Here is a 23194-nt window from a genome sequence, read left to right as displayed (position 1 = left end):
GACCTGGATCTGGGCCTTGCTTACCTTCCCTGTTCTCTAGAGCCTTCTTGCTGATCCATATCCTTTCCAGCCTCAGGGCCTTTGCACGTGTGACTCTCTGCCAAAAACTCTCTTTCCTCAATACTGCTTCTGGTGGTTTTTCCCCAGTTGATAAGGCCTCAGCAAAATGTCACCTCCTGGGAGGTTTCCCTTGCCTCTCTATCCAGCTATTTATAGCAGCCTCCTGTCATTCTTTCACACTATTTGCCACAATTTGTGCTTCAATAGTCATTTGTTCCTTTATTGGTTCAAGGGTCAGTGTTGGTGTGGTCACTGCTGAGTCCACTGTTCCCAGAAGACAGGGTCCACAGCAGGCACTCCATAAATACATGTTGCAGAAGGACTGCCCTCACTGGCTCACTCTGTGGAGTGAGGGACCTAATAGGCCCCATTTACCTATTGCCTCTGAAGGTTAAAGGGCAGGAACAAGGTAGAGGGCCACTGCCCTCTGGCCTGGCATGGCTCAGAGGCAGCTTGGGGTTAGCTCAAGGCAGCTAAGCAGGTCCAGCCCAAGGACTAAGTCAAGTGGGCCGAGGAGGCTCTGAGAGTGGCCGGGGCCGGTGTGCACTCCCTGGCATGGGTGAGGACTGCTGCTGTTCTGGATGCACATTCATCTCATGCGAGGTGCTGGGGCCCAAGTTCATGTAGGTTGCTGGCAGCTGCACATAATGGTCCCCAAGCAGTGCAGACACTATCTGCTCCACTTCCCCCACTAGTACTCCGAAGGTGGGTCGCACTGCTGGGTCCACCTCCCAGCATTGCTGCATCACTTGGTACCTGTTGGGGAAAAGGCATGTCAGATTAAGGCAACTTCCACCCAAGCATTCTGGGCCACCCACTTGCTGTTAAACCTCTGGCAGGTCACACAGGGATGAGGATAGGTGACAGGACCTAGTACCTAGCACTGCCCAATCAGGGGCAGCTCTCCTCATCCCTATGATTGCTGTTCCAGTCCTGCCTCCCCACCCTGGGAGAGGTCCAACTACCTCAGGTGTTAAGAGCTTGGGCTCCTGTGCCCTGTGGCCTGGGCTATGTGATCTTGGGCAAGTTCCTTAACTTCTCTGTGCCTCTGGGTCATCCTCTGATCACAAAGCAGTAGGCACATAGGCTGATGCCTGTGAAGTGCTAAGCACAAGGCCCAGCTCACGAGGTACCATGGTCATCATCACAGTTCCTCCAGGAAGGAAGCCTGGGTCCAGCAAAGCAGGAATTAAAAATCCTGAAGCAGTCGGGCACAGTGGCTCATGCCTGTAATCCCAGCACTTTGGGAGGCTGAGGCGGGCAGATCACAAGGTCAGGAGTTCGAGACCAGCCTGGCCAACATAGTGAAACCTCATCTCTACTAAAAATACAAAAATTGGCCGGGCGCGGTGGCTCAAGCCTGTAATCTCAGCACTTTGGGAGGCTGAGACGGGCAGATCACGAGGTCAGGAGATCGAGACCATCCTGGCTAACACGGTGAAACCCCATCTCTACTAAAAAAATTCAAAAAACTAGCCGGGCGAGGTAGCGGGCGCCTGTAGTCCCAGCTACTCGGGAGGCTGAGGCAGGAGAATGGCGTAAACCCGGGAGGCGGAGCTTGCAGTGAGCTGAGATCCGGCCACTGCACTCCAGCCTGGGTGACAGAGTGAGACTCCGTCTCAAAAAAAAAAAAAAAAAATTAGCTGGGCATGGTGGCACACGCCTATAGTCCCAGCTACTCGGGAGGCTGAGGCAGGAGAATCACTTGAACATGGGAGGCAGAGGCTGTAGTGAGCCAACACTGTGCCACTGCACTCCAGCCTGGGCAACAGAGCGAGACTCCGTCTCGAAAAAAAAAAAAAATCCTGAAGCAAGAGCATTTGGGGCAGCACCAGTGTCACCCTGGTCCTGAAGCAGAGGTTCCCCAGGTTTACCTGCAGGGTCCTAGTGCATGCCCCATTATCTTGGGGATGTCATTCCTGCCTGAAATAATACTCTAAGTACCTTACACACAATATCTCATATAATTCTCAGGCTCTCGGAGGGTGGTACTGTTGTCTCCACTTTACAGATGAGGAAATTGAGGCCCAGAGAGGAGAAGGGCTGGACTGCTGAAGTGGACCCTATGGTGTACCACCCACATCCCCCTTTCCTCTCCCAGTGGCTGGGAGTGTTGCCTGCTGATGGTTCTTGACTGAGGCTCTAAGAATTGCCCTAGGCAGAAGAGAACTGCCTCTGCCAAGCTCACATCCCCTCACCAGGGACAGCCTGTGACTAGTAATTGATTAATGCCTGGTACAAAGACCTGGCCTGTTGGTCTCAATTTCAGAAAACTCTGGTGGGTCATCCCAGTTCAAGCAGTCCCTGTGGGATGGGCTGCAGTTTCTGTGACATTTCTCTGTCCCAGTCCTTCTTCCCTTGACCCCAACCTCTCAGTAAATCCCCATACATAAATCTCCAGCTGAGTCTATTTCCAGGAGCCCAATCTAGATACGGGTAGGCAGTGAATTAAAGAAGTGAATAATAAGAGCAAACCCAAAGCAGGTAGGACTGTGAGGAAGGGCTACTCGCATCCTTCCTGGAGCACAGCCTGAGACAGGAGGCGTCAACTACTTTTACCTATGTCCTGGTTCTCTCTGTTCTAACCCAGCAGACCTGGCCACAGCTAACGCACACCTGCTACATATGAAGCTGAACCTTAGAACCGAACCCATCCTGTAGGCACTGAGGACAACGCAGCTGCCGCCATCCCTCCAGGAATGGGGAATCTGAAACCACATCCAGTGAAAAAACCTGACCTGGAGATCCAGAGGGGGTTGCTGTGGGGGTTATGGAATCTTTCCTCGAGATTAAATGAGAGGAAAAGGTGGAAAGCAGTCCCCATTAGTGGGAGTCGGGGAGGAGGAGTGCTGGGAAAATCAAACCACTGCCCTCAACCCCAACTCTGAGCTCAGAATGCTGTTACCATGGCAACTGTGAGGTCCTCCCAGTGTTCCACCCTGCATGTGGGTGGGACCAGTTCACAGATGAGGAAACTGAGGCCCAGCGAGACTCCCTTTCCTAGTCAACCAGAAGTTCAGTCAGGAAGCCAGGCAGGAGCTCTGTCTCCTGCCTCTTCCATGTCTCTGGGGCCCAGTTCCCTCCCCACTACCACCTCCACATACTCACAGAGAATCGGGGCAATACTCAGGCTGGGGCAGGCGACGACCCTGGGCCAGGAAGTGGGTGAGGTCAAAAGGGTCGATGTGAGGGTATGGTGGGGCACCCCGTGTCAGCAGTTCCCACAGCAGCACACCAAATGACCACTGTGGAAAGGGGGAGGTAAGGGGACTCAACTCACTCCAAATTTGGGGGCAGGTGGGTCCCCCAGGGCTTCTATCTCCCAGAGTCCTTCAGCTGGAAAGGGAAGACCCCACCCTCCACTGAGAGCTCATTCCTCAATACGTCACCAGTGTCTTTCCTCTGTCTCCTCCCACCACCTCATCCTGCCCAGAGTTGGGGCTGGGCAGGCCCTGGATTATCTGTGAGGAGCCAGTGAGTTCCCAGCCTCCTCTTGCCCTGGTAGGTGTCAGATTCCATCTTACATCTGCCCAAGAGGTGGGCAGAAGGGCTGTGGGGGTCATCTACCCTGGGGACTCCCTGGGCTCAGATCACCCAGAGCTGAATGGGTGAGGCCCAGTGTTCTCGGGTGCCAAAGCCATGTGGACTATAGGGCAGGTGGGGCCTCACCACATCAGACTTGGTGGTAAATCTATAGGTCTGCAGGCTCTCCAGTGCCATCCACTTCACAGGTAGGCGAGCATGGCGATGCTGTCGAACACTATAGTATTCCTTGTCCAGGATGTCACGGGCCAAACCAAAGTCAGCCACCTTGACAGTGAATGACCCATCCAGCCTTGGGGGTAGGGAGAGGATCACACTTAGGACTGGCCCTTACCAGGCCCTGAACCCACCTGTTCTAGGCCCTTACAGAATTTCTTTCTTTTTTTTTGAGATGGAGTCTCGCTTTGTCTCCCAGACTGGAGTGCAATGGCGCGATATCTGCTCACTGCAAGCTCCGCCTCCCGGGTTCACGCCATTCTCCTGCCTCAGCCTCCCGAGTAGCTGGGACTACAGGCGCCCGCCACCACACCTGGCTAATTTTTTTGTATTTTTAGTAGAGACGGGGTTTCACCATGTTAGCCAGGATGGTCTCGATCTCCTAACCTCGTGATCCACCCGCCTCAGCCTCCCAAAGTGCTGGGATTACAGATGTGAGCCATGGCGCCCGCCCACAGAATTTTTTTTTTTTTTTTGAGACGGAGTCTCGCTCTGTTGCCCAGGCTGGAGTGCAGTGGCCAGATCTCAGCTCACTGCAAGCTCCGCCTCCCGGGTTCACGCCATTCTCCTGCCTCAGCCTCCCGAGTAGCTGGGACTACAGGCGCCCGCCACCTCGCCCGGCTAATTTTTTGTATTTTTTAGTGGAGACGGGGTTTCACCGTGTTAGCCAGGATGGTCTTGATCTTGTGACCTCATGATCCGCCCGTCTCGGCCTCCCAAAGTGCTGGGATTACAGACTTGAGCCACCGTGCCCGGCCTGCCCACAGAATTTCAAAGCCACAGTGTCCAGTCCAAGTCTGTACTGGGCAGACAAAAACAGTAAGGTGCAGAGAGGGGAGGACAAGGCTGGAGTGGGCCCTTCCCTGAGGCGGCCTTAAGCACCGCACACCCTCATGCCCTGTGCCTTTGCTTCACCCCAGCTACTCTGGACTCTCACATGCAGTTTCGCGCAGCCAGGTCCCTGTGCACAAACTTCTGCTCTGCCAGGTACTCCATGCCGTGGGCTACCTGCAGGCCAAAGCTGATGAGGTCCTTCACGGTGGGGTTCTGGGGGCACAGGTGGGTTGGTGGGCAAGGGCACAGCAGCTCCTTCTCCAGCTGCTGCCCAGCCCCCAACCCAGAGCCAGCTGAGCACTGACCCGCTGAGGTGAGCGGATGAACTGGAGCAGGTCACCGTGGCACATATAGGGCAGCAGCACATGGGGCAGGCCCTCGGGTGGCAACATGATACCAATGAGAGCCAGCACATTCGGGTGGTTCAGGCCACGCATGAGCAGCCCCTCTCGAAGGAAGGCCTCCACCTGCTGCATCTCTGTGATGCCTACAGAGCAGCGCAAGTCAGGCACAGGGCAGGGCCTCCCTTTACAAGGCTCAGATGGGGAAATGAGAAATAAAGGTCTCCTGCTCAGGGTCACTCAGTAAGGTGGGAACACAGAGAAAAAGAATCCTCCCAGCCTGAGGCCCCTCCCTCTGCCCTCTCATCTTCTGCTCCACTTACGACTTAGTGACTTGATGGCACATTGGATTCGATTCTGGGCCTGGTCTATGTATTCTCCATGGTAGACAACTCCAAAGTGGCCTGGTGGGAAGTGGATAATGAGTCGATGAGAGGGGCTCCAGGGCCCAGGGCTCACACCACACATTCTCATTGGCAACCAGACCTCAGAACACTAAACTGGCCAATCTCACATTTTATTTTTAATTTTTATTTATTTATTTTTTGAGATTGAGTCTTACTCTGTTGCCCAGACTGGAGTGCAGTAGCGTGATCTCAACTCATTGCAACCTCTGCCTCCCAGGTTCAAGTGATTCTCCTGCCTCAGCCTCCTGAGTAGCTGGGATTACAGGTACCTACCACTACGCCCAGCTAATTTTTTGTATTTTTAGTACAGACTGGTTGTCACCATGTTGGCCAGGCTGGTCTCAAACTCCTGACTTTGTGATTCACCCACCTTGGCCTCCCAAAGGTGAGGGTTGGGATTACAGGCGTAAGCCACCATACCCGGCCCAATCTGACATTTTAAAAAAGCAGCAGTGGCCGGGCGCGGTGGCTCAAGCCTGTAATCCCAGCACTTTGGGAGGCCGAGACGGGCGGATCACGAGGTCAGGAGATCGAGACCATCCTGGCTAACACGGTGAAACCCCCGTCTCTACTAAAACATACAAAAAGCTAGCCAGGCGAGGTGGCGGGCGCCTGTAGTCCCAACTACTCGGGAGGCTGAGGCAGGAGAATGGCGTAAACCTGGGAGGCGGAGCTTGCAGTGAGCTGAGATCCGGCCACTGCACTCCAGCCTGGGCGACAGAACGAGACTCCGTCTCAAAAATAAAAATAAAAATAAAATAAAATAAATAAAAAAGCAGCAGGGCTGGGCGTGGTGGCTCACGCCTATAATCCCAGTACTTTGGGAGGCCAAGGTGGGTGGATCACGAGGTCAGGAGTTTGAGACCAGCCTGGCCAATATGGTGAAACCCCATCTCTAGTCCCAGCTGCTTGGGACCCTGAGGCAGGAGAACAGCTTGAACCCGGGAGGTGGAGGTTGCAGTGAGCCAAGATCATGTCACTGCACTCCAGACTGAGACACAGGGCGAGACTCTGTCCCAAAAAAAAAAAAAGCAGCAGAAGCAAAGCGCAGTGCGCCTATAATCCCAGTTACTAAGGAGGCTGAAGCAGGAGAATCGCGTAAGCCCAGGAGTTCAAAGCAAGCCTGGGTAATATAGTGAGATGTTGTCTTTTTTTTTTTTTTTTTTTTTTGAGACGGAGTCTTGCTCTGCCGCCCAGGCTGGAGTGCAGTGGCCGGCTCTCAGCTCACTGCAAGCTCTGCCTCCCGGGTTGACGCCATTCTCCTGTCTCAGCCTCCCGAGTAGCTGGGACTACAGGCGCCCGCCTCGTCGCCTGGCTGGTTTTTTGTATTTTTTAGTAGAGACAGCGTTTCACCGTATTAGCCAGGATGGTCTCGATCTCCTGACCTCGTGATCCGCCCGTCTCGGCCTCCCAAAGTGCTGGGATTACAGGCTTGAGCCACCGCGCCCGGCCGAGATGTTGTCTTTAAAAAAAATTTTTTTTGCCGGGCGCGGTGGCTCAAGCCTGTAATCCCAGCACTTTGGGAGGCAGAGACGGGCGGATCACGAGGTCAGGAGATCGAGACCATCCTGGCTAACACGGTGAAACCCTGTCTCTACTAAAAAATACAAAAAACTAGCCGGCCGAGGTGGTGGGTGCCTGTAGTCCCAGCTACTCGGGAGGCTGAGGCAGGAGAATGGCGTGAACCCGGGAGACGGAGCTTGCAGTGAGCTGAGATCCGGCCACTGCACTCCAGCCCGGGCGATAGAGCAAGACTCCGTCTCAAAAAAAAAAAAAAATTTTTTTTAAAAAGGATTATGCCTATAATGTTAACACTTTGGGAGACTGGGGCGGGAGGATCAGCTGAGGTTAGGGGTTCAAGACCAGTCTGGCCAACATGGTGAAACCCTGTCTCTACTAAAACTACAAAAATTAGACAGGTGTGGTGGCAGTGGCAGGCCCCTGTAATCCCAGCTACTCAGGAGGCGGAGGCAGGAGAAACGCTTGAATCCAGGAGGCAGAAGTTGCAGTGAGCCGAGATCGCACCACTGCACTCCAGCCTGGGCAACAGAGCGAGACTGTCTCAAAATAATAACTAAAAACTAAAAAAAAATAAAGCAGGTCCGGGTGCGATGGCTCACGCCTGTAATCCCAGCACTTCGGGAGGCCAAGGCGGGTGGATTACCTGAGGTCGGGAGTTTGAGACCAGCCTGGCCAACATGATGAAACTCCATCTCTACTAAAAATACAAAAATTAGATGGGCGTGGTGGCGCATGTCTGTAATCCCAGCTACTCAGGAGGCTGAGGCAGGAGAATCACTTGAATCCGGGAGGCAGAGGTTGCAATGAGCCGAGATCACACCACTGCACTCCAGCCTGGATGACAGAGCGAGGCTCTGTCTCAAAAATAAATAAATAAATAAATAAATTGGCCAGGTGCGGTGGCTCATGCCTATAATCCCAGCACTTTGGGAGGTCGAGGTGGGCGGATCACCTGAGGTTAGGAGACCAACCTGGCCAACATGGTGAAACCTCGTCTCTACTAAAAATACAAAACTACAAAAAAAAAAAAAAAAAATTAGCTGGGTGTGGTGGCATGCGTCTGTAGTCCCAGCTACTCAGGGAGGCTGAGGCAGGAGAATCGCTTGAACCTAGGAGGCAGAGGTTGCAGTGATCCAAGATCACGCCACTGCATTCCAGCCTGAGCAACAGAGGGAGACTCCATCTCATGAAATGAAAATAAAATAAAATAAAATGGCCGGGTGCGGTGGCTCATGCTTATAATCCTGGCACTTTGGGAGGCCAAGGTGGGCGGATCACGAGGTCAGGGGTTTGGGTTTGAGACCAGCCTGGCCAACATGGTGAAACCCCATCTCTACTAAAAATACAAAAATTAGCCAGGTGTGGTGGCGGGCACCTGTAATCCCAGCTACTAGGGAGGGTGAGGCAAGATAATTGCTTGAACCTGGGAGGCGGAGGTTGCAGTGAGCCGAGATCGTGCCACTGCACTCCAGCCTGGGTGACGGAGCAAGACTCCATCTTGAAAAAATAAAATAGGCCAGGCACGGTGGCTCACGCCTGTAATCCCAGCACTTTGGGAGGCCAAGGTGGGTGGATCACGAGGTCAGGAGATCGAGACCATCCTGCTAACACGGTGAAATCCTGTCTCTACTAAAAATACAAAAAATTAGCCGGGTGTGGTGGCGGGTGCCTGTAGTCCCAGCTACTCAGGAGGTTGAGGCAGAAGAATGGCGTGAACCTGGGAGGTGGAGCTTGCAGTGAGCCGAGATAGCGCCACTGCACTCCAGTGTGGGCAAAAGAGCGAGACTCCGTCTCAAAAAAAAAAAGAAAAAGAAAAAGGAAAATAAAATAGTCTGGGGTGGTGGCTCATGCCTGTAATCCCAGCACTTTGGGAGGCTGAGGCAGGCGGATCACCTGAGGTCAGGAGTTCAAGACCAGCCTGGCCAACATGGTGAAATCCTGTCTCTACCAAAAATACCAAAAATTAGCCAGGTGTTGTGGCAGGCACCTGTAATCCCAGCTACTCAGGAAGCTGAGACAGGAGAATTGCTTGAACCTAGGAGGAGGAGGTTGCAGTGAGCTGAGATCGTGCCATTGTACTCCAGCCTGGGCAATAAGAGTGAAATTCTGTCTCAGAATAATAATAATAATAAACTAGAATAAAAATAAAATAAAATAAAATAAATATAATAAAACAGGCTGGGTTTGGTGGCTCATGCCTGTAATCCCAGCACTTTGAGAAGGTTAGGCAGGCAGATTGCTTGAGTCCAGGAGCTCACGGGCAGCCTGGACAATATGATTTGAGGCCCATCCCTACAAAAGACAAACAAAAAATTAGCCAGGCATGGTGGTGCATGCTTGTAGTCCCAGCTACTCAGGAGGCTGAGGCAGGAGGATCACCTGAGGCTGGGGAGGTCGAGGCTGCAGTGAGCCATGATTGTGTCATTGCACTCCAGCCTGGGTAACAGAGTGAGACCCTGTCTCAAAAACAAAACCATAAATAAAACCAAAAATAAACAGCAGCCACATGATGGCAGAGGCTACAATCCTCCTGTGCCTGAGTGATCCACACCAGAACTCACTGAAGACAGAACTTTTCTCATCCCCATTTTACAGATGAGCAAATGGAGGCTCAGAGAGGTTAAGTGGTATAACCAAGGTCACACAGGTTGGTGAGAAGATTAGAGCAAAATCTGGTCCCTTTAGCCTATGTTATTTATTTTTTTTTTTGAGACGGAGTCTCGCTCTGTCGCCCAGGCTGGAGTGCAGTGGCGCAATCTTGGCTCACTGCAAGCTCCACTTCCCGGGTTCACGCTATTCTCCTGCCTCAGCCTCCCGAGTAGCTGGGACTACAGGTGCCTGTCACCACGGCCGGCTAATTTTTTTTGTGTTTTTAGTAGAGACGGGGTTTCACCGTGTTAGCCAGGACGGTCTCGATCTCCTGACCTCGTGATCTGCCTGCCTCGGCCTCCCAAAGTGCTGGGATTACAGGCGTGAGCCACCGTGCCTGGTCTAGCCAATGTCATCTTGAGACTCCATCTCTGCCCCAGCCCCACCTGGCCCCCACACCTTTGCCAATGACTCGGTCACTGTGGGTGACCACCCGCTCATGGGGAATCAGCACATCCTTGACCTCAGCCAAGAGCGCAGAGTCCAGGTCCCTTAGCTGGATGGACTCTTTCCGCAGCAGTGGAACACAGGATTCATCTTCACTATTGGAGAAGGATGCTCCATGGACACAAGTGGTGGAATCCAGATCATCAGTGGCAGGGCGTGCTGTGGGGAGAGGGAGTGAGGAGCTTGTAGGGAGAGGGGGTGGCTTTAGCTACTCATGCCTCCACTATCTCACCAAGGCCACTTCTGTAGTCAGAGCCCGAGTAGAGAATAGGCAGGGGTGTGGCTCCAGCAGTCTGGTCCAGGGATGCCAGGTCATCCAGGTTGGGAGGAAGAACTGTGGAAAGAGAATCCCTGGTGGCCTGGCTTTCCAAGCTCCTAGGGGCCAACCCCTCTGGGGAGGACTTAGATCCCTAAGTCCTGGGCAGAGAGAGGATGTAGGGACTTGAAGATGCCATTGGTTGGGGGTAGGGGCTGAATAAAGGTAGGAGCAGAGAACTCACCTAGCTGCTTCCTCTGCCACCAGTAGCTGAAGACCAGTGCAGTGGCCAATGCGGCCACAAGCAGCAGCAAAGGCAGCAGAATACCAAGGAGTGTGCTCTGTGGGACCCCATCTGGCCCTGGCCACACCACTCTACCCAGGATGCGACATTCACCATCCACGCAGACCTGGGAACAGGTGGCAACTCAGGCCCAGTCTGCAGGCCCTCTGCCCGTGTTTCCCAGGGAGGTCCAGGCTGGGCTGCCTACCTGCAGTGGGGCACCATCCTTGCCAAGCTGCAGGGATGGGGGCAGGGGGCAGACAACCATGTCCCCCCGGAACTCGTGCTGGCAGCTCTCACCACCCACGGTCACGTTGACACCCACGCAGTCAGTCACAGCGCCCAGCCCAATATACTGCAGAAAGGGTCATGAGGACCAGCCAGTAGGCTGGCCCCTACTTTCAGATCCCCAACTGTCCCTGCCCCTATCCCTTACACTTACCTCAAACTTAATGGCATGCTCCTCAGGCTTCAGTGGAATTAGGTTGGCACTGGGTGGATGGGGTGGGGTTAGGAAGCGAAAGCCAGGCAGTGTAAAGCCAGCAGCTCCATCCCCCCAGGCACTCAGATTTCCTGCCACCCATCCCTGGGGGTCTTGGACCACATATTCAGGCAGGCGGCACAACTGCTGCTCTGGAAGCTGCCTCTCACACTGCTGGGACAAATAGGTGATTAGCCAGGAACCCCACCTGTGATTGCTCCTCTCCTCAGCCCAGCACAAGGTTGGGCTGCAGCTCAGGGAACTCATCCAGCCTTCCTCCCTCCTGGCCAGCACTCACTCACCCTGCTCTCCACTGCCCTAAGGCCATCATGGAATGACAGCACTAAGTGCCATGCTGAGGTTAGATGCTGGCCATAGATGGTGATGTGGGAGTTGCTGTGGAAGAGGGCAGGGTGGTAGGCTTTGGGTGTTCTCCAAGGCTGGCTCTCTCATTCCCCAGAGGCCAGAGTGGGCAAAGAGGTGGCGCTTACATGTAGCCACAGTTGGGGCTGATGCTTAGCACAACAGGGTCTTCTCTGTAGTGGAAGGTCCAGGAACCAGGTACCTGGGCACCCCCCACCTGCAGGCTAAGGGGGACACCGGCCACCATGGCCCCAGGGGGTGTGGCACATAAAAGCTGCCCCTCACTGACCCTGCAGGAACAAGAGATTGGGCTCAGGGTTACCCCCTTTGTGATGGCCGGGCCCACTTCCTCCAGGGGCCTGTTGCCCTCTCCCAGTTCGTCTGTTATCTCTCCCACCTGCCCCACTCCATGGTCTGTCTGAAGATAAGGTGGTCCCAGGAAGACATTCCAAGAGGGTAAGGAGGGAACAAGTTCCCCACAGCCTTGGCTGGAGCCACTCTGTGATGGGCTCTCTTGCCTCTGGGCTGAAGAGGGCAGTAGTCTTTTCTTCCTGGACCTGTTCTCCACACCACACTGACCATGTAATGAGCACTCTTCCCTCCACCCTGACAGAGTCCAGGTCTCCACCTGGATAGAACCCTGTGGCCTTCCATGCCTGCCTGGTGGTACTTACCGTGCTAGCAGACACTCAGTCCCATTGACCAGCACAGCCCGGCTGGTGCCTACAGACAGACTCTGGCCTTCAAGAGTGAGACAGGTGCCTCCTGCCCGTGGGCCAAAGAGGGGTTGCACTGCTATCAGCACTGGCTCCTAAAAGGACATAGAGGTGGCTTAGGTGGAACAGGTCGTCCACTCCAAGCCCCTCCCTTCCCGTACCACGCACTGGCCAAGGGCACAGACAGGGCAAGGTGACCTCACCATGAAAAAGAAGCCTCTGAGCATGGAGGTGCCGTCTATCCGGAAGTGCTTGCCCGGTGGCATGTTAGTCACGGTGAGGCTGACGTTGGTAGGCCCCACTGCTTGGGTGCCCAAGGGCTCCAGTTCACATTCAAACTCCTCTACAAAGTCTTTCCGGGGCACTGGTCTGGGGCACCAGGGGAACCCCTGAGGTCAGCCAGGAATTACACAGGCCTAGCTGCATGCCTGCCACAAGCCACAGGGCTCCTCTGAGCCAGAGAATGGCGTTTCTCCACCCATGCCTCCCTCCAGAGAAGGAAGGTTCTGGTGGGACAGAGATTAACCTTGGCTGGTCCATGAGTGAACAGACAGGAAGGGCACATGAAAGCTCAAAAAGGGACAGAGACATCTCCCGAGACACAAAACAGTCAGAACCACTGCAGCTTCCCCCATCCCTCCTTGCCTCTGATAAGCGGAGAACAGGGTCTCATGGGGAAGGGGCTGCTTGGTTGCTCCCTTCAGGGAAAGGGAGGGTAGGGACCAGACTGTACCTGAGTTTTGAGCTGTCCTTGGGCAGTGGCCGGCAGGGACTTTGGCCCACAGTTATCTGATGGGTTCCCTCAGGCACCAGACCAGAAGGGTGCAGGTAGAAGTTGGAGCCACACAGGGTCAGCCTTGTACTGCCCCTTAAAGGTCCACTGTGAGGGTGGAACTGAAATGGGGAAAACAGCCTGAGTCCTCATGTGGGGTTGGGCTCTCTCAGCCCCACCTGCTTCCCCAAAGTCTCTTGCCGTACCCCTTGCCTGCCCCATGCTCCAGCCATTTGGAGTCACTTGCTAGTCCTCATTCAAGCACTTTCCTGCCTCCAAGTCTTTGCATGTGTCATCCCCTCTGACAAGAATGCCCTCCTTGTAGATATGAAGGACACTCCCAGACCTGAGAAAGATTGTGATCAAGACTTGCTGACCACCACCCCAGGCCCAGCCTGTCCCACTCTTACCTGTGCCCTGCCAGGGAAGCCATACCTCAGTAAGCTTAGGCGGACAGTGGTCCTGTTGCCAGGAGCCAGGACACTCCTTCTGCCGGCCACACATGTTCCCACACCAGCCACAGCCCATGAAACGCTGTGCCCTTAGGCAACGCCCACAGGTGAGGAAGTGGCGGCAGCCAGGGCCTCGGATAGGCACCTGGAAAACCTGGGGGTAGAAGACAGGTGACTAGGGGCACCTGGAGGGGGAGATTGGGCCCTATAGACCCTCCTGTATGTCAATGCCTCCCTGGATTGGATGGACAGTCTGTGATCCCACAACCCTGGTCCCAGGCCCTGCCCCTGCCCACCTCACCTGGTCTCCAGAGGCGAAGAGTAGGTGGTCCCCAAGGCGACTGACATCCCGCTGCACTGGCTGCCCACTGTCACCCAGTGAGAAGTTGGACACATACAGCAAGTAGTTGAGTGACCTGGCCAGCTCCACCTAGGACAGGTCAGATGTGAGCAAAATGGGGATGGAGACAAAGACCCAGGGCCATGGGGCTGTGGGGATGAGGACCCACCTGCAGGATACGCCCATCCGCTGTGCCCATGTGCGCCACTGTGACGTTGTCAAGGCGTGTCACATACAATGCAGTGACCTCTACTGTTCCCAACAGCCCGTTGAATAGGTCCACACGTGAGAAGCTGCTACTGACCAGCAAAGGGAAGTGGCGGCAGCTGGTGTTGGGGCTGGGGGCCTCCAGGCCAGGCTGGGAAAAGTCAGGGAAGGGAACGAGTCAGGGTTCAGCCCTGTGCCCCTACCCTCTGGGGCCTTTGTCAGTGGCCACAGTAGCCCAACACTCTCACCCCTCACCTGGCCTGACTGGAGAAGGCCCTGGGCCTGCCGGTTACCATCTCGCATTGCCCCCACAGGGCTCTCAGTGTAGCAAGGGCAGGCAGAAGGCCCAGGCTGGAAGGCTCACTCCCCATTCTCCCTGCTCCACCCTGCCATGTCCATCCTGATGGTGAGTTACCCCCATTCCATCCTCACAACCACCCCGTACATCTTTTTTTTTTTTTTTGAGACAGTGTCTCACATTGTTGCTGGGGCTAGAGTGCAGTGGCATGATCTTGGCTCACTACAACCTCCACCTCCCGGGTTCAAGTGATTCTCCTGCCTCAGGCTCCAGAGTAGCTGGGATTACAGGTGCCTGCCACCACCCCTGGCTAATTTTTTGTATTTTTAGTAGAGACGGGGGTTTCACGATGTTGGCCAGGCTGGTCTCGAACTCCTGACCTTGTGATCTGCCCACTTTGGCCTCCCAGAGTGCTGGGATTACAGGCATGAGCCACCATGGCTGGCCCACCCCATACATCTTACAGATGAGGAAACAGGCTCAAGAGGTTTGGTCTCTTGTCCAAGGCATCATAAACGCTCAAGAGGGGAGCCAAGTTGGAAGTCTCAGCTCCACAAGAGTCTTCTCCTGCCCCCTGCTGGCTCTTCTCTGCTTCTCTGTGTGCACTTCAGCAAACCCTGTCTCCTCTGGGCTTCGGTTTCCCCACTTGCATTAATTGGCCAGCACAAGGTTGGGAACACGGTCCTTCTCCCTAGACTCCAAAGGTCTTCCTGTACCCTTGGCTGCTTCCTATACCCCCCTTCAGGGTACAAAAGGGATAAACCAAACCCCTACAGCCTGGGTGCCAGAACTAAGTTCTGGAAGCTAAGGGGTACTAACCTCTCCCCGGCTCTTAGCAAGGGGGTGTTTTGGGGCTGCAGTCATGCTCCAGGGCAGGACTGTGGAAGCTCTGGGAAACCAGGACACCAGGGTATGAACTCACGGTGTTGGACCTGAGTGTGAGGTGCAGACGGGGCTCAGTAGCCAGCCCTAGGTGCTCAGGACTCTCCCTCACCAGCCCTGAGGGCACTCCTTGAAGCAGGAGCCTCTGAAGTCTCCATCAGACCACAGAGACTTAACCCAGTCCTGAGACCTCAGCACTGATTAGCAGCCCTGGAGGCAAAAGTAGATGTGGAGCTGAGCCTTGAAACCCCATACACCCTGCGCCTACAACTTGGGTGGCGGGGACTGGGATTTTGTCCTCACTTGAGGCAGGAAATCGGCTTGGCTTGGCCCGAGCCGGAAGCCTGCCAGGTGTTTCCAGCATGACTCAGGGACAGGTGGGGCTCTGACGGGTAATAGAACCCTACCTTAGCCAGGCCCACACCCTAGCCTGCTTGTCCCTAGGCCCCAGGACCTTAGCTCCAGGTTCCCAGGCTTAGGTAGGGGCTCCAGGCTCCTGAAAACACGTAAGTGTCCAATGTCCCATGGAGGACAGGCACCAGCTCTGAGTCCCTCAGGCCTCCTGAGGCCAACCACTATGTGGGTGCTGCCCCAGTGGCTGCATGCCCACAGTTGCTAGGCAAACACTGTACAGGGTGATTCACACACCTCCTGGGGGCCTGGCCAGCCTGTGGGCAGGGACCAAGATTAGTCCTTCTGGAGCCTGGCACTGCCCAGCCGTGCTGGGTGTCTTCTGACCCACTGACCACTAGCCAAGCTGGGGAGAGGTACTGACTCCCCACTGGGAAGGAGAAGGGGCCAGGCAGGCCTGCCCAGGCCCAGACAAGGAGTCCCCAACCCTAAGGCCTCTCAACCCAGATGTACTCAGCAGAGGGAGGGAGGCTAAGGACCCCCAACCTCACATTGGGTGTAAGTTCTCCTCCCATCTCCGAGGCATCAATAGGAGTGGAAAGGAGTCTGTCGAGAATGTCACAGCAGGCCCAGGGCCACAGGATGATGGCTAGAGAATATGAGAGCAGTAGCTGTGGGTCCCATTCCTTGGTCTAATCTTATTGCTGTTGCCTACATGATGGCTGGAGAGAGCCTAGATAGAGTCTGTTGGAAGGAGCCCCCAGTTCAGCACGGGCTTTGAGACTTCCTGCCTGGGGCAGGGCTCCAAATATGGTTTAAAAAAAAAAAAGTCTGAGATGGACCAATTCCAATCAGCGCTTCCTAGGCCTTCCCCAGATGTTTATAGTAGCTTGCACAAGACTAGAGTGAGGCTCCTGGAACCTTCTAGAACCAAGCTGCCATCCCATGAGTGCTGGGTACTCCCCCCAATCACCCCCAACCATGTCAAACAGGTTAGTGAAGCCCAGGACATGCAGGCTCCCTAACAAGCTGCCAACTTCCAAGGCCCAGGAGGCTCCCTGGAACGTGGTGGCTGGCAGAAGGATGGGGGTGGGTGTGGAGGAAGGGGAGATTCTCTGACAACTCCTGTCCCACCCCCTTTGGAAAGCAGAGCAAAACAAGGGAAAGTTAAACTGTTGGCAAGCAGCTGTGAGTCTGTAAATCTGTGAGCATCTCCCTGTGTATTTGTGTGTGGTGGTGGTGGTGGTGGTGGGCGAGGGGGGCGCTATTTTTCTGCGTGTGTCCCTGAGGATATGGATGGTGGACAAGTAGGAGGGAATGCCCATCATTCTACCCAGCATTCAGGAGCTATGCTAACAGAGACACAGTTATGTAACCCCATCCTCACATAGCCAGGGAAACTAAAAAACCAGAGGCCATGATGGGCAGGTAGGGGAAAGAGCAAAATGAGGTAGTCACAAGGGCCAGCCTGGCTGGGAGCCCAGCCTCCAGTGTAGCCTTTGTCTGGCTGCTTTCTCACACCACCCCAGCACTTAGGAACTGGGTGAGAGAGAATGCTTCTTTCTGCCTGCCCTCCCCCTCCCAGATCCCCTCAGTGATGGAAGGGAAGCAGCCTGTGTTCAGCCATGTGCATGCAGCTCACAAGTAAGGGCCCCTTCTTTCAGCTCACCGGGTTGGGGCAAAAACTGGGTGACTGGAAGAAGTCGAGGCCTCGCCGGAGGCCTGGATGGACTGGGGATTCACAACAGCGCTCCACACCTTCATCAATTAATGTGTCCAGCAGGTCAATGGGGAAGGCACAGACGACAGAGTTGGGGCCCACGCCAGGGCCACTATCCTTGCCAGCCACAAAGACCCCAAATAGCACTTCCTGGCCCTCAGCAATACTCAGCTCAGTGGCAAGTTGAGCACCCACTGGAGCAGAGTGGGCCACCCGCAGCACAGGGTAGGGCTGTCCGCCCTCTGGGGCCCCCCGGCGCCTGCGTTTTGGAGCAAATCTGCAGTGGAGGACCAGCTCCCGATAGTCACCCAACTCTGGCTCAGTGGCGCTAAGCCGTGCCAGGCGTGTGTGCAGGGCACCAGGAGCATCTGTCACGCTGGCCGGCTGTACAGTCAGGAAGTAGACGAAGGCTCCTGTGCGGAAGCTGTGCACGTATTCAATACTGTAGGAGACAAGATGCTTGGGCAGCACTGACAACGCCACAAAGCCTGGTGCAAATCCCGAGGCATCGGCCTTGAGACGCCTGATAGACACTGAGTGTGGGCTGAAGCTGGCAGCCACGGCTGCGTCCAGTGAAGATGCCACGTAGAAATAGGAGGCCTGGCCTTGCTCAACCACAGTCACACGGGTGCCCAATGGGCTAGCCACACAGTCGGGGCAGTCATCGGGCCGGTTATGGTGGGCTGAGAAGAGGCAGGCTGGCGCTGCCAGATGCACGGCTGTCCCTTGGGGCTCTAGGTCATGCAGGAAGCAGCGGCCCTGCAGGCTGGAGCCACAACTGACCAGCGCAGGCAGCGCGGGCTCCAGCACCAGCACCTTTGTGTCTGTGTCACCGGGAGGGCCGTGGGGGCCTGGGCCACAGGCTGCACACGTCTGGCAGCCAGGGTCCCCAGCAGGGCCGGTGGCCAGGCTCTGGACAGACTTCAGGTCAGGCCCAAGCACGTGCAGGCGATTGCGTGTGGCTACAAACACAGCACTCTCATTTCTGTCGCCCTCGTAGGTCACCATGGCCTGCACCAGGCCTCCGGCGGAGAAGCTGGGCACCATGTACTTCACGTTAAAGTCTCGAGAGGCCGCGTAGGGGGTGCGCGGGCACTGCCATTCCTTGGCCGCCGCGGGCTTGGCAGGCAACAGCAGCAGCAGTAAGAAGGACTGAGGCAGCGGAGGGAGGAGCTCCATCGAGGCGAACTGAGACCCTAGGGGAACCTGGGCCCGGGCCCGGACCTGGTTGGGGGCCCGACTCGAGGTCTGGACTGGGCCAACTTTAAGCGGCGGTCCCGACAGCCCCAGGATAGCGGACCCCCGTCCCAGGTTCCTGTGAAACCCAAATCCCTTCCCGGCCCTCGGGTCTGAGCACCTGACGCCCGCGGACGCACGGACAGCAATGCCCCAGCCGCCTCACCTGCCGCACCAGCAGCCGCTGCACACTGGCGCTTAGCGCTCAGCCGACCAGAGGGCGCCGGGCTGGGCGGGCGGGGGCGGGCCGTGGGGGCGGGGCCGCGAGAGAGGCGTGGCCTAGCCCAGGCCCTCCACCCATCCGACTCTTCCGGCCCTTGGAAACCTGGCTCCTGTACCTTCTCTTGGCGTCTTGGCGCCTTTTTCTCAGCGGCCTGTGGGTGGATGCGCATGGTGCGGCCTGGAGAGAGGTGAGCCGGTCCGAACCGTCCCATCCCATCCCCCCATTACCGACTGGTTCGCAGCGAGAGGGGGCAAGACACTGGGCTCTTTGATTGTGGTGGAACTAGTTTGCACTTAGTAGCAACACCCTCAGAGGCTGGTGCCCAGAGGCCTCCTGGGGGCCCACCATGTGGGGAACAGAGACCAGGATTGTGTGGAAGACCAGAGGGGAGATGTGGGGCACTTAACAAGAGATGTTATGGGGCGCCACCCTTTGTGGGAAAGGACTGTCTTTTTTTTTTTTTTTTTTTGCTCTGTGACCCAGGCTGGAGGGCATTGGCGGGATCTCGGCTCACTGCAAGCTCCGCCTCCCAGGTTCAAGCGATTCTCCTGCTTCAGCCTCCTGAATAGCTGGGATTACAGGCGTGCACCACAACACCAGGCTGATTTTGTATTTTTTTTTTTTTTGAGACGGAGTCTCGCTCTGTCGCCCAGGCTGGAGTGCAGTGGCCGGATCTCAGCTCACTGCAAGCTCCGCCTCCCGGGTTTACGCCATTCTCCTGCCTCAGCCTCCCGAGTAGCTGAGACTACAGGCGCCCGCCACCTCGCCCGGCTAGTTTTTTGTATTTTTTAGTAGAGACGGGGTTTCACCGTGTTAGCCAGGATGGTCTCGATCTCCTGACCTCGTGATCCGCCCGTCTCGGCCTCCCAAAGTGCTGGGATTACAGGCTTGAGCCACCGCGCCCGGCCTGATTTTGTATTTTTAGTAGAGACAGGTTTCACCATGTTGGCCAGGCTGGTCTCAAACTGACCTCAGGTGATCTGCCCGCCTCGGCCTCCCAAACTGTTGGGATTATAGGCATGAGCCACTGCGCCTGGCGGGGACCATTCTTCCATGTGCTTCTCCTGAGCTATCAGCAACAAGATGGTCTCAGAGGAAGGTGTGTTATGCCCTGCTCTCCTAGGGCCCTAAGGGTCTTAGGATGGGATCTGGCCTTGCTGACTGGACCTCAGAGTCAGAGTCACATAAGTGGAGGCCCAACCCTAATTCTGGTACCTCCTCTGCAGCCTCAGTATATAGAAGCTGTATAAGGAGGTTACAATCCACAATATGGGCCTTGGGGACTCCCCCTTCCTGGCTCTGCCCAGTGCACCCCTGATATGGAGGAATCATGAGCTTTGGCTCTCAGGACACTTCCAACCTGCTCTGTAGGCCTTGCTGGATCTTATTATCTGCAATAAGAATGTAGTTTTGGGCTGGGCACTGTGGCTCATGCCTGTAATCCTAGCACTTCTTTGAGAGGCCAAGGCAGGAGGATTGCTTGAGGCTAGGAGTTCAAGACCAGCCTGGGCAACATAACAAAACTCAACAAAACAAAAAAACTGCTAAAAATTTTTTAAAAATAAAATGTATAACTGGGCATGGTGGCTCACGCCTGTAATCCCAGCACTTTGGGAGGCCGAGGCGGGTGTACCACTTGAGGTAAGGAGTTCAAGACCAGTCTGGCCAATATAGTGAAACAAGGTGGTCTAAAAACAAAAATTAGCCGGTTGTGGTGGTGGGCACCTGTAATCCCAGCTACTCAGGAGGTTGAGCGGGGAGAATGAATTGCTTGAACTTGGGGGGTGGAGGTTGCAGTGAGCTGAGATTGTGCCACTGCACTCCAGCCTGGGTGACAGAGCGACACTCCATCTCCAAAAAAAAAAAAAAAAAAGAAAAAGAAAATGTAGTTCCGATTAGGTGATTTCCCAGAGTTCTCTCTTCTGTTTATGAGGAGTGGGGGTGGGGGAGCCTAGTCCCACACCTGGATCTCAGCAGCTGCCCTTTGGTAACTGGTCCTACCAACACTAGACTGAGGCCCCTGGGGGACAACCTTGGCCTGACAGCCCCCTCAGCTAGAGGGGCCTGGACCCTGGAAGAAGGGGAAGGTCCACAGGGTGGCTCTGGGCTGTGAACTATGGGCCCCAAGGCTGTAGAGGATAAGGAGGCTAGGGGAGAAAGGAGCCCTCAGCCCAACAGGATTTAGCCTGGCTTGGGTATCTATATCTCCTCACTCTCTTTTCAGTCCATACTTCTGCGCCTGCATCCCCTTCCTAACCTACCCTTTGTAAGTGCTGTTCCTCCTTCCAGGAACATGCTTTCCCTTTCCTCCTTTTGCCACCTAAATGGCACTTCCTCCAGGAAGCCTTTTTGATCCAGACTTTGCCAGGCCCCTCTCCTGGGTCCCACAGACCCAGTGCTACACCCACCCCAGCACAGTTTACTCTGGATACTTCACTCTGCCTCCATCCCCAGTGCAGGACTTCCCCCTTCTTCCAGCCTGGAGCTCCATGATTACCTGAAGACTGAAAGAGGAAAAGGAACTGGGGGCGGCCACACCCAGTGCAGGGTTGATACTGTGCCCTGAGGTGACATAAAAGACACTCCTTTTCCAAAGCAGAATTGGCCAGGAAATGAATAAACACCCTGAGAAAACTGTGGCGTGGTTCCTGCATTCCACAGTCAACACATCTAAAGATAGGCAGGGCAAAACTAAAATGAAACATTCTCAGCCTGGCGCCCAGACAGGGGTTCTGGTGACCCAAATCCCACCTCCAGACTTTCAGAAGGATCCCTGGGGGTTGGGAGGAGACTTCACAAGCCCTCTTAGATCACCCCACCCACCCCTTTTTGGGGGTGGGGTTGCAGCAACCATTCGTTAGTTCTCTGCTGCCACCGTGTGGCCACGCTAATGGCTGTCCCCAGGCTGACGTCCCCTCTAAGGCAGCCTTGGTTCTCAACAGCAGGGGTACACAGGAGCACCCCTTCCCCGTCTCGCCATCTGCTGCCTCTGTAGGAGGGAGCAGTCAAGGTGTGTGGGGGAGGTCAGCTAATGGGGCTCTTAAGTGTGAAGTACAAGGGCACCCCAAGGTAAACTCACGAGGCCTGGCCCATAGCTGGCTAAGAACCTGCTCGACTGCCCTTAGCACCTGACGCCTTGAAGGAATGCTAGCCACTTTTCCCTCCTTGAGCTCTCAGTCCCCTCTGAACACTGTTCTAGAGGACTAGGTCTAGCCTCTTTCTCTAATCCCAAGATCACCTTAGCAGTAGCAAGGTAGTCTCTCCAACTGTAATATGACCACATCACACTGCAGGTTACTTGGAGTTTGAGAACCCCAGCCCTTATGGACTCCTCCAGCTTCACTGCAAACAAGTTATATTAGGTTCCTTTTTTTTTTTTTGAGACGGAGTCTCTCTCTGTCGCCCAGGCTAGAGTGCAGTGGCGCAATCTCGGCTCACTACAACCTCCGCCTTCTGGGTTCAAGCAATTCTCCTGCCTCAGCCTCCTGAGTAGCTGGGACTACAGGTGCATGCCACCACACTCAGCTAATTTTCGTATTTTTAGTAGAGACAGGGTTTCACCATGTTGGTCAGGCTGGTCTCGAATTCCTGACTTCAAGTGATACACCCGCCTTGGCCTCCCAAAGTGTTGGGATTATAGGTGTGAGCCACCATGCCCGGCCTGTACAGGGTTCTTACCATGTCCTTCCCTTGGCACATGCTGGCTCCTTCACTAGGAATACCTTCCTTATTTGCCTGTCGTCCCACCCCTGATCTCCAAGCAGGTACACCCCACGCTCCTAGGTGCCTACAGTCCTAGGTACACACATTTATCCAACTATGGTCTCCCCAGAATATATGCTGAACTACAGAGAAGCTGAGAAACCTACGAAAGTCAGGGCAAGCAAAAGAGGCATTTAGGGGCTCACTGTTGACCAGAATGCCAGTAACAGTCAGGGACAGCTAACCTGGCATCACCCAGGCCCCAGAGGCAGTGGTTTGATGTTCTTACTAGGAGCAGAAGAGGAACAAAAGCAGAGAACAGGCATAAAAGAGACCCAGGGCATGTGTGCAGGGTGAACAGCACCCACCAAGCCTATGGCTGCTTCCCAGAGGCTTTGGAATCTGGGCTGGTAGCCTGCTGCCATGTCCATTCCAATGTGAGCCACAGTGGGGCCAAGGGCAGGGGCTGTGCTGCCATTTTCTGGGACAATAAATACAACCGTTCCAGTGTACCCTGGGCCCATGCCACCCACACAGGCTCATTCTTCAACATGGCTTGATTTTAGTGGCCGAAAATACTGGCCCAACTCTCAGAAACTGCATGAGGGTGATTCTCTCTGACAGTCTGAAGACCACATTCAGAGGACAGTTTTCTTCAATAAGTACTTCCCAGGCCTTGTGCTCCCTAGGGCCAGAACTAGAAGATCCCCCAGCAGCAAAGTGGAAGCTTTCTGTACTGTGCCCTAGGTCCTGTGGTAGAGTAAATGGGGCTTGGCTTTCACTATGGAGCCTCCTGGATGTCCATGGTGCCCCATGCAGGTCTGCCTATGCCATGCCAGGGACTAGGGTGACTAAGGAGAGCCCAGTGCACGTAGTAGCATTAGCTCTTATTAT

At 55.1% G+C, this 23194-nt stretch overlaps 1 protein-coding gene across 1 annotated transcript; it reads right to left on the bottom strand.

The window, feature by feature from the left end:
- Positions 1-252: 252 nt before the first annotated feature.
- MST1R (macrophage stimulating 1 receptor) lies at positions 253-18562 on the bottom strand. The gene is made up of 20 exons (XM_010369454.2): positions 17089-18562; positions 13851-14039; positions 13643-13771; positions 13325-13495; positions 12851-13011; positions 12321-12486; positions 12076-12212; positions 11530-11691; positions 11341-11434; positions 11000-11209; positions 10766-10912; positions 10519-10684; positions 10251-10352; positions 9971-10177; positions 5318-5398; positions 4959-5140; positions 4757-4866; positions 3730-3895; positions 3169-3305; positions 253-816 (listed from the first exon to the last, which is right to left on the bottom strand). The coding sequence occupies exons 1-20, from the start codon at positions 18316-18318 to the stop codon at positions 561-563; spliced, it is 4203 nt and encodes a 1400-aa protein (XP_010367756.1). The 5' UTR covers positions 18319-18562; the 3' UTR covers positions 253-560.
- Positions 18563-23194: the final 4632 nt, after the last annotated feature.

This window comes from Rhinopithecus roxellana, chromosome 1, assembly GCF_007565055.1.
Source record: "Rhinopithecus roxellana isolate Shanxi Qingling chromosome 1, ASM756505v1, whole genome shotgun sequence".
In the NCBI taxonomy this organism is placed as follows: Eukaryota; Metazoa; Chordata; class Mammalia; order Primates; family Cercopithecidae; genus Rhinopithecus; species Rhinopithecus roxellana.
This window is presented reverse-complemented; position numbering and strand designations above follow the sequence as displayed.

Excerpts from the sequence above, each read along its gene's own strand:
- MST1R (XM_010369454.2), bottom strand. The coding sequence starts at position 18,318 with ATGGAGCTCCTCCCTCCGCTGCCTCAGTCCTTCTTACTGCTGCTGCTG. Across the intron at positions 10,913-10,999 it reads AGCATGCCATTAAGTTTGAG|TATATTGGGCTGGGCGCTGT; the intron begins GTAAGTGTAAGG and ends CCCTTTCTGCAG. Across the intron at positions 10,178-10,250 it reads TGACTACAGAAGTGGCCTTG|CACGCCCTGCCACTGATGAT; the intron begins GTGAGATAGTGG and ends CTCTCCCCACAG.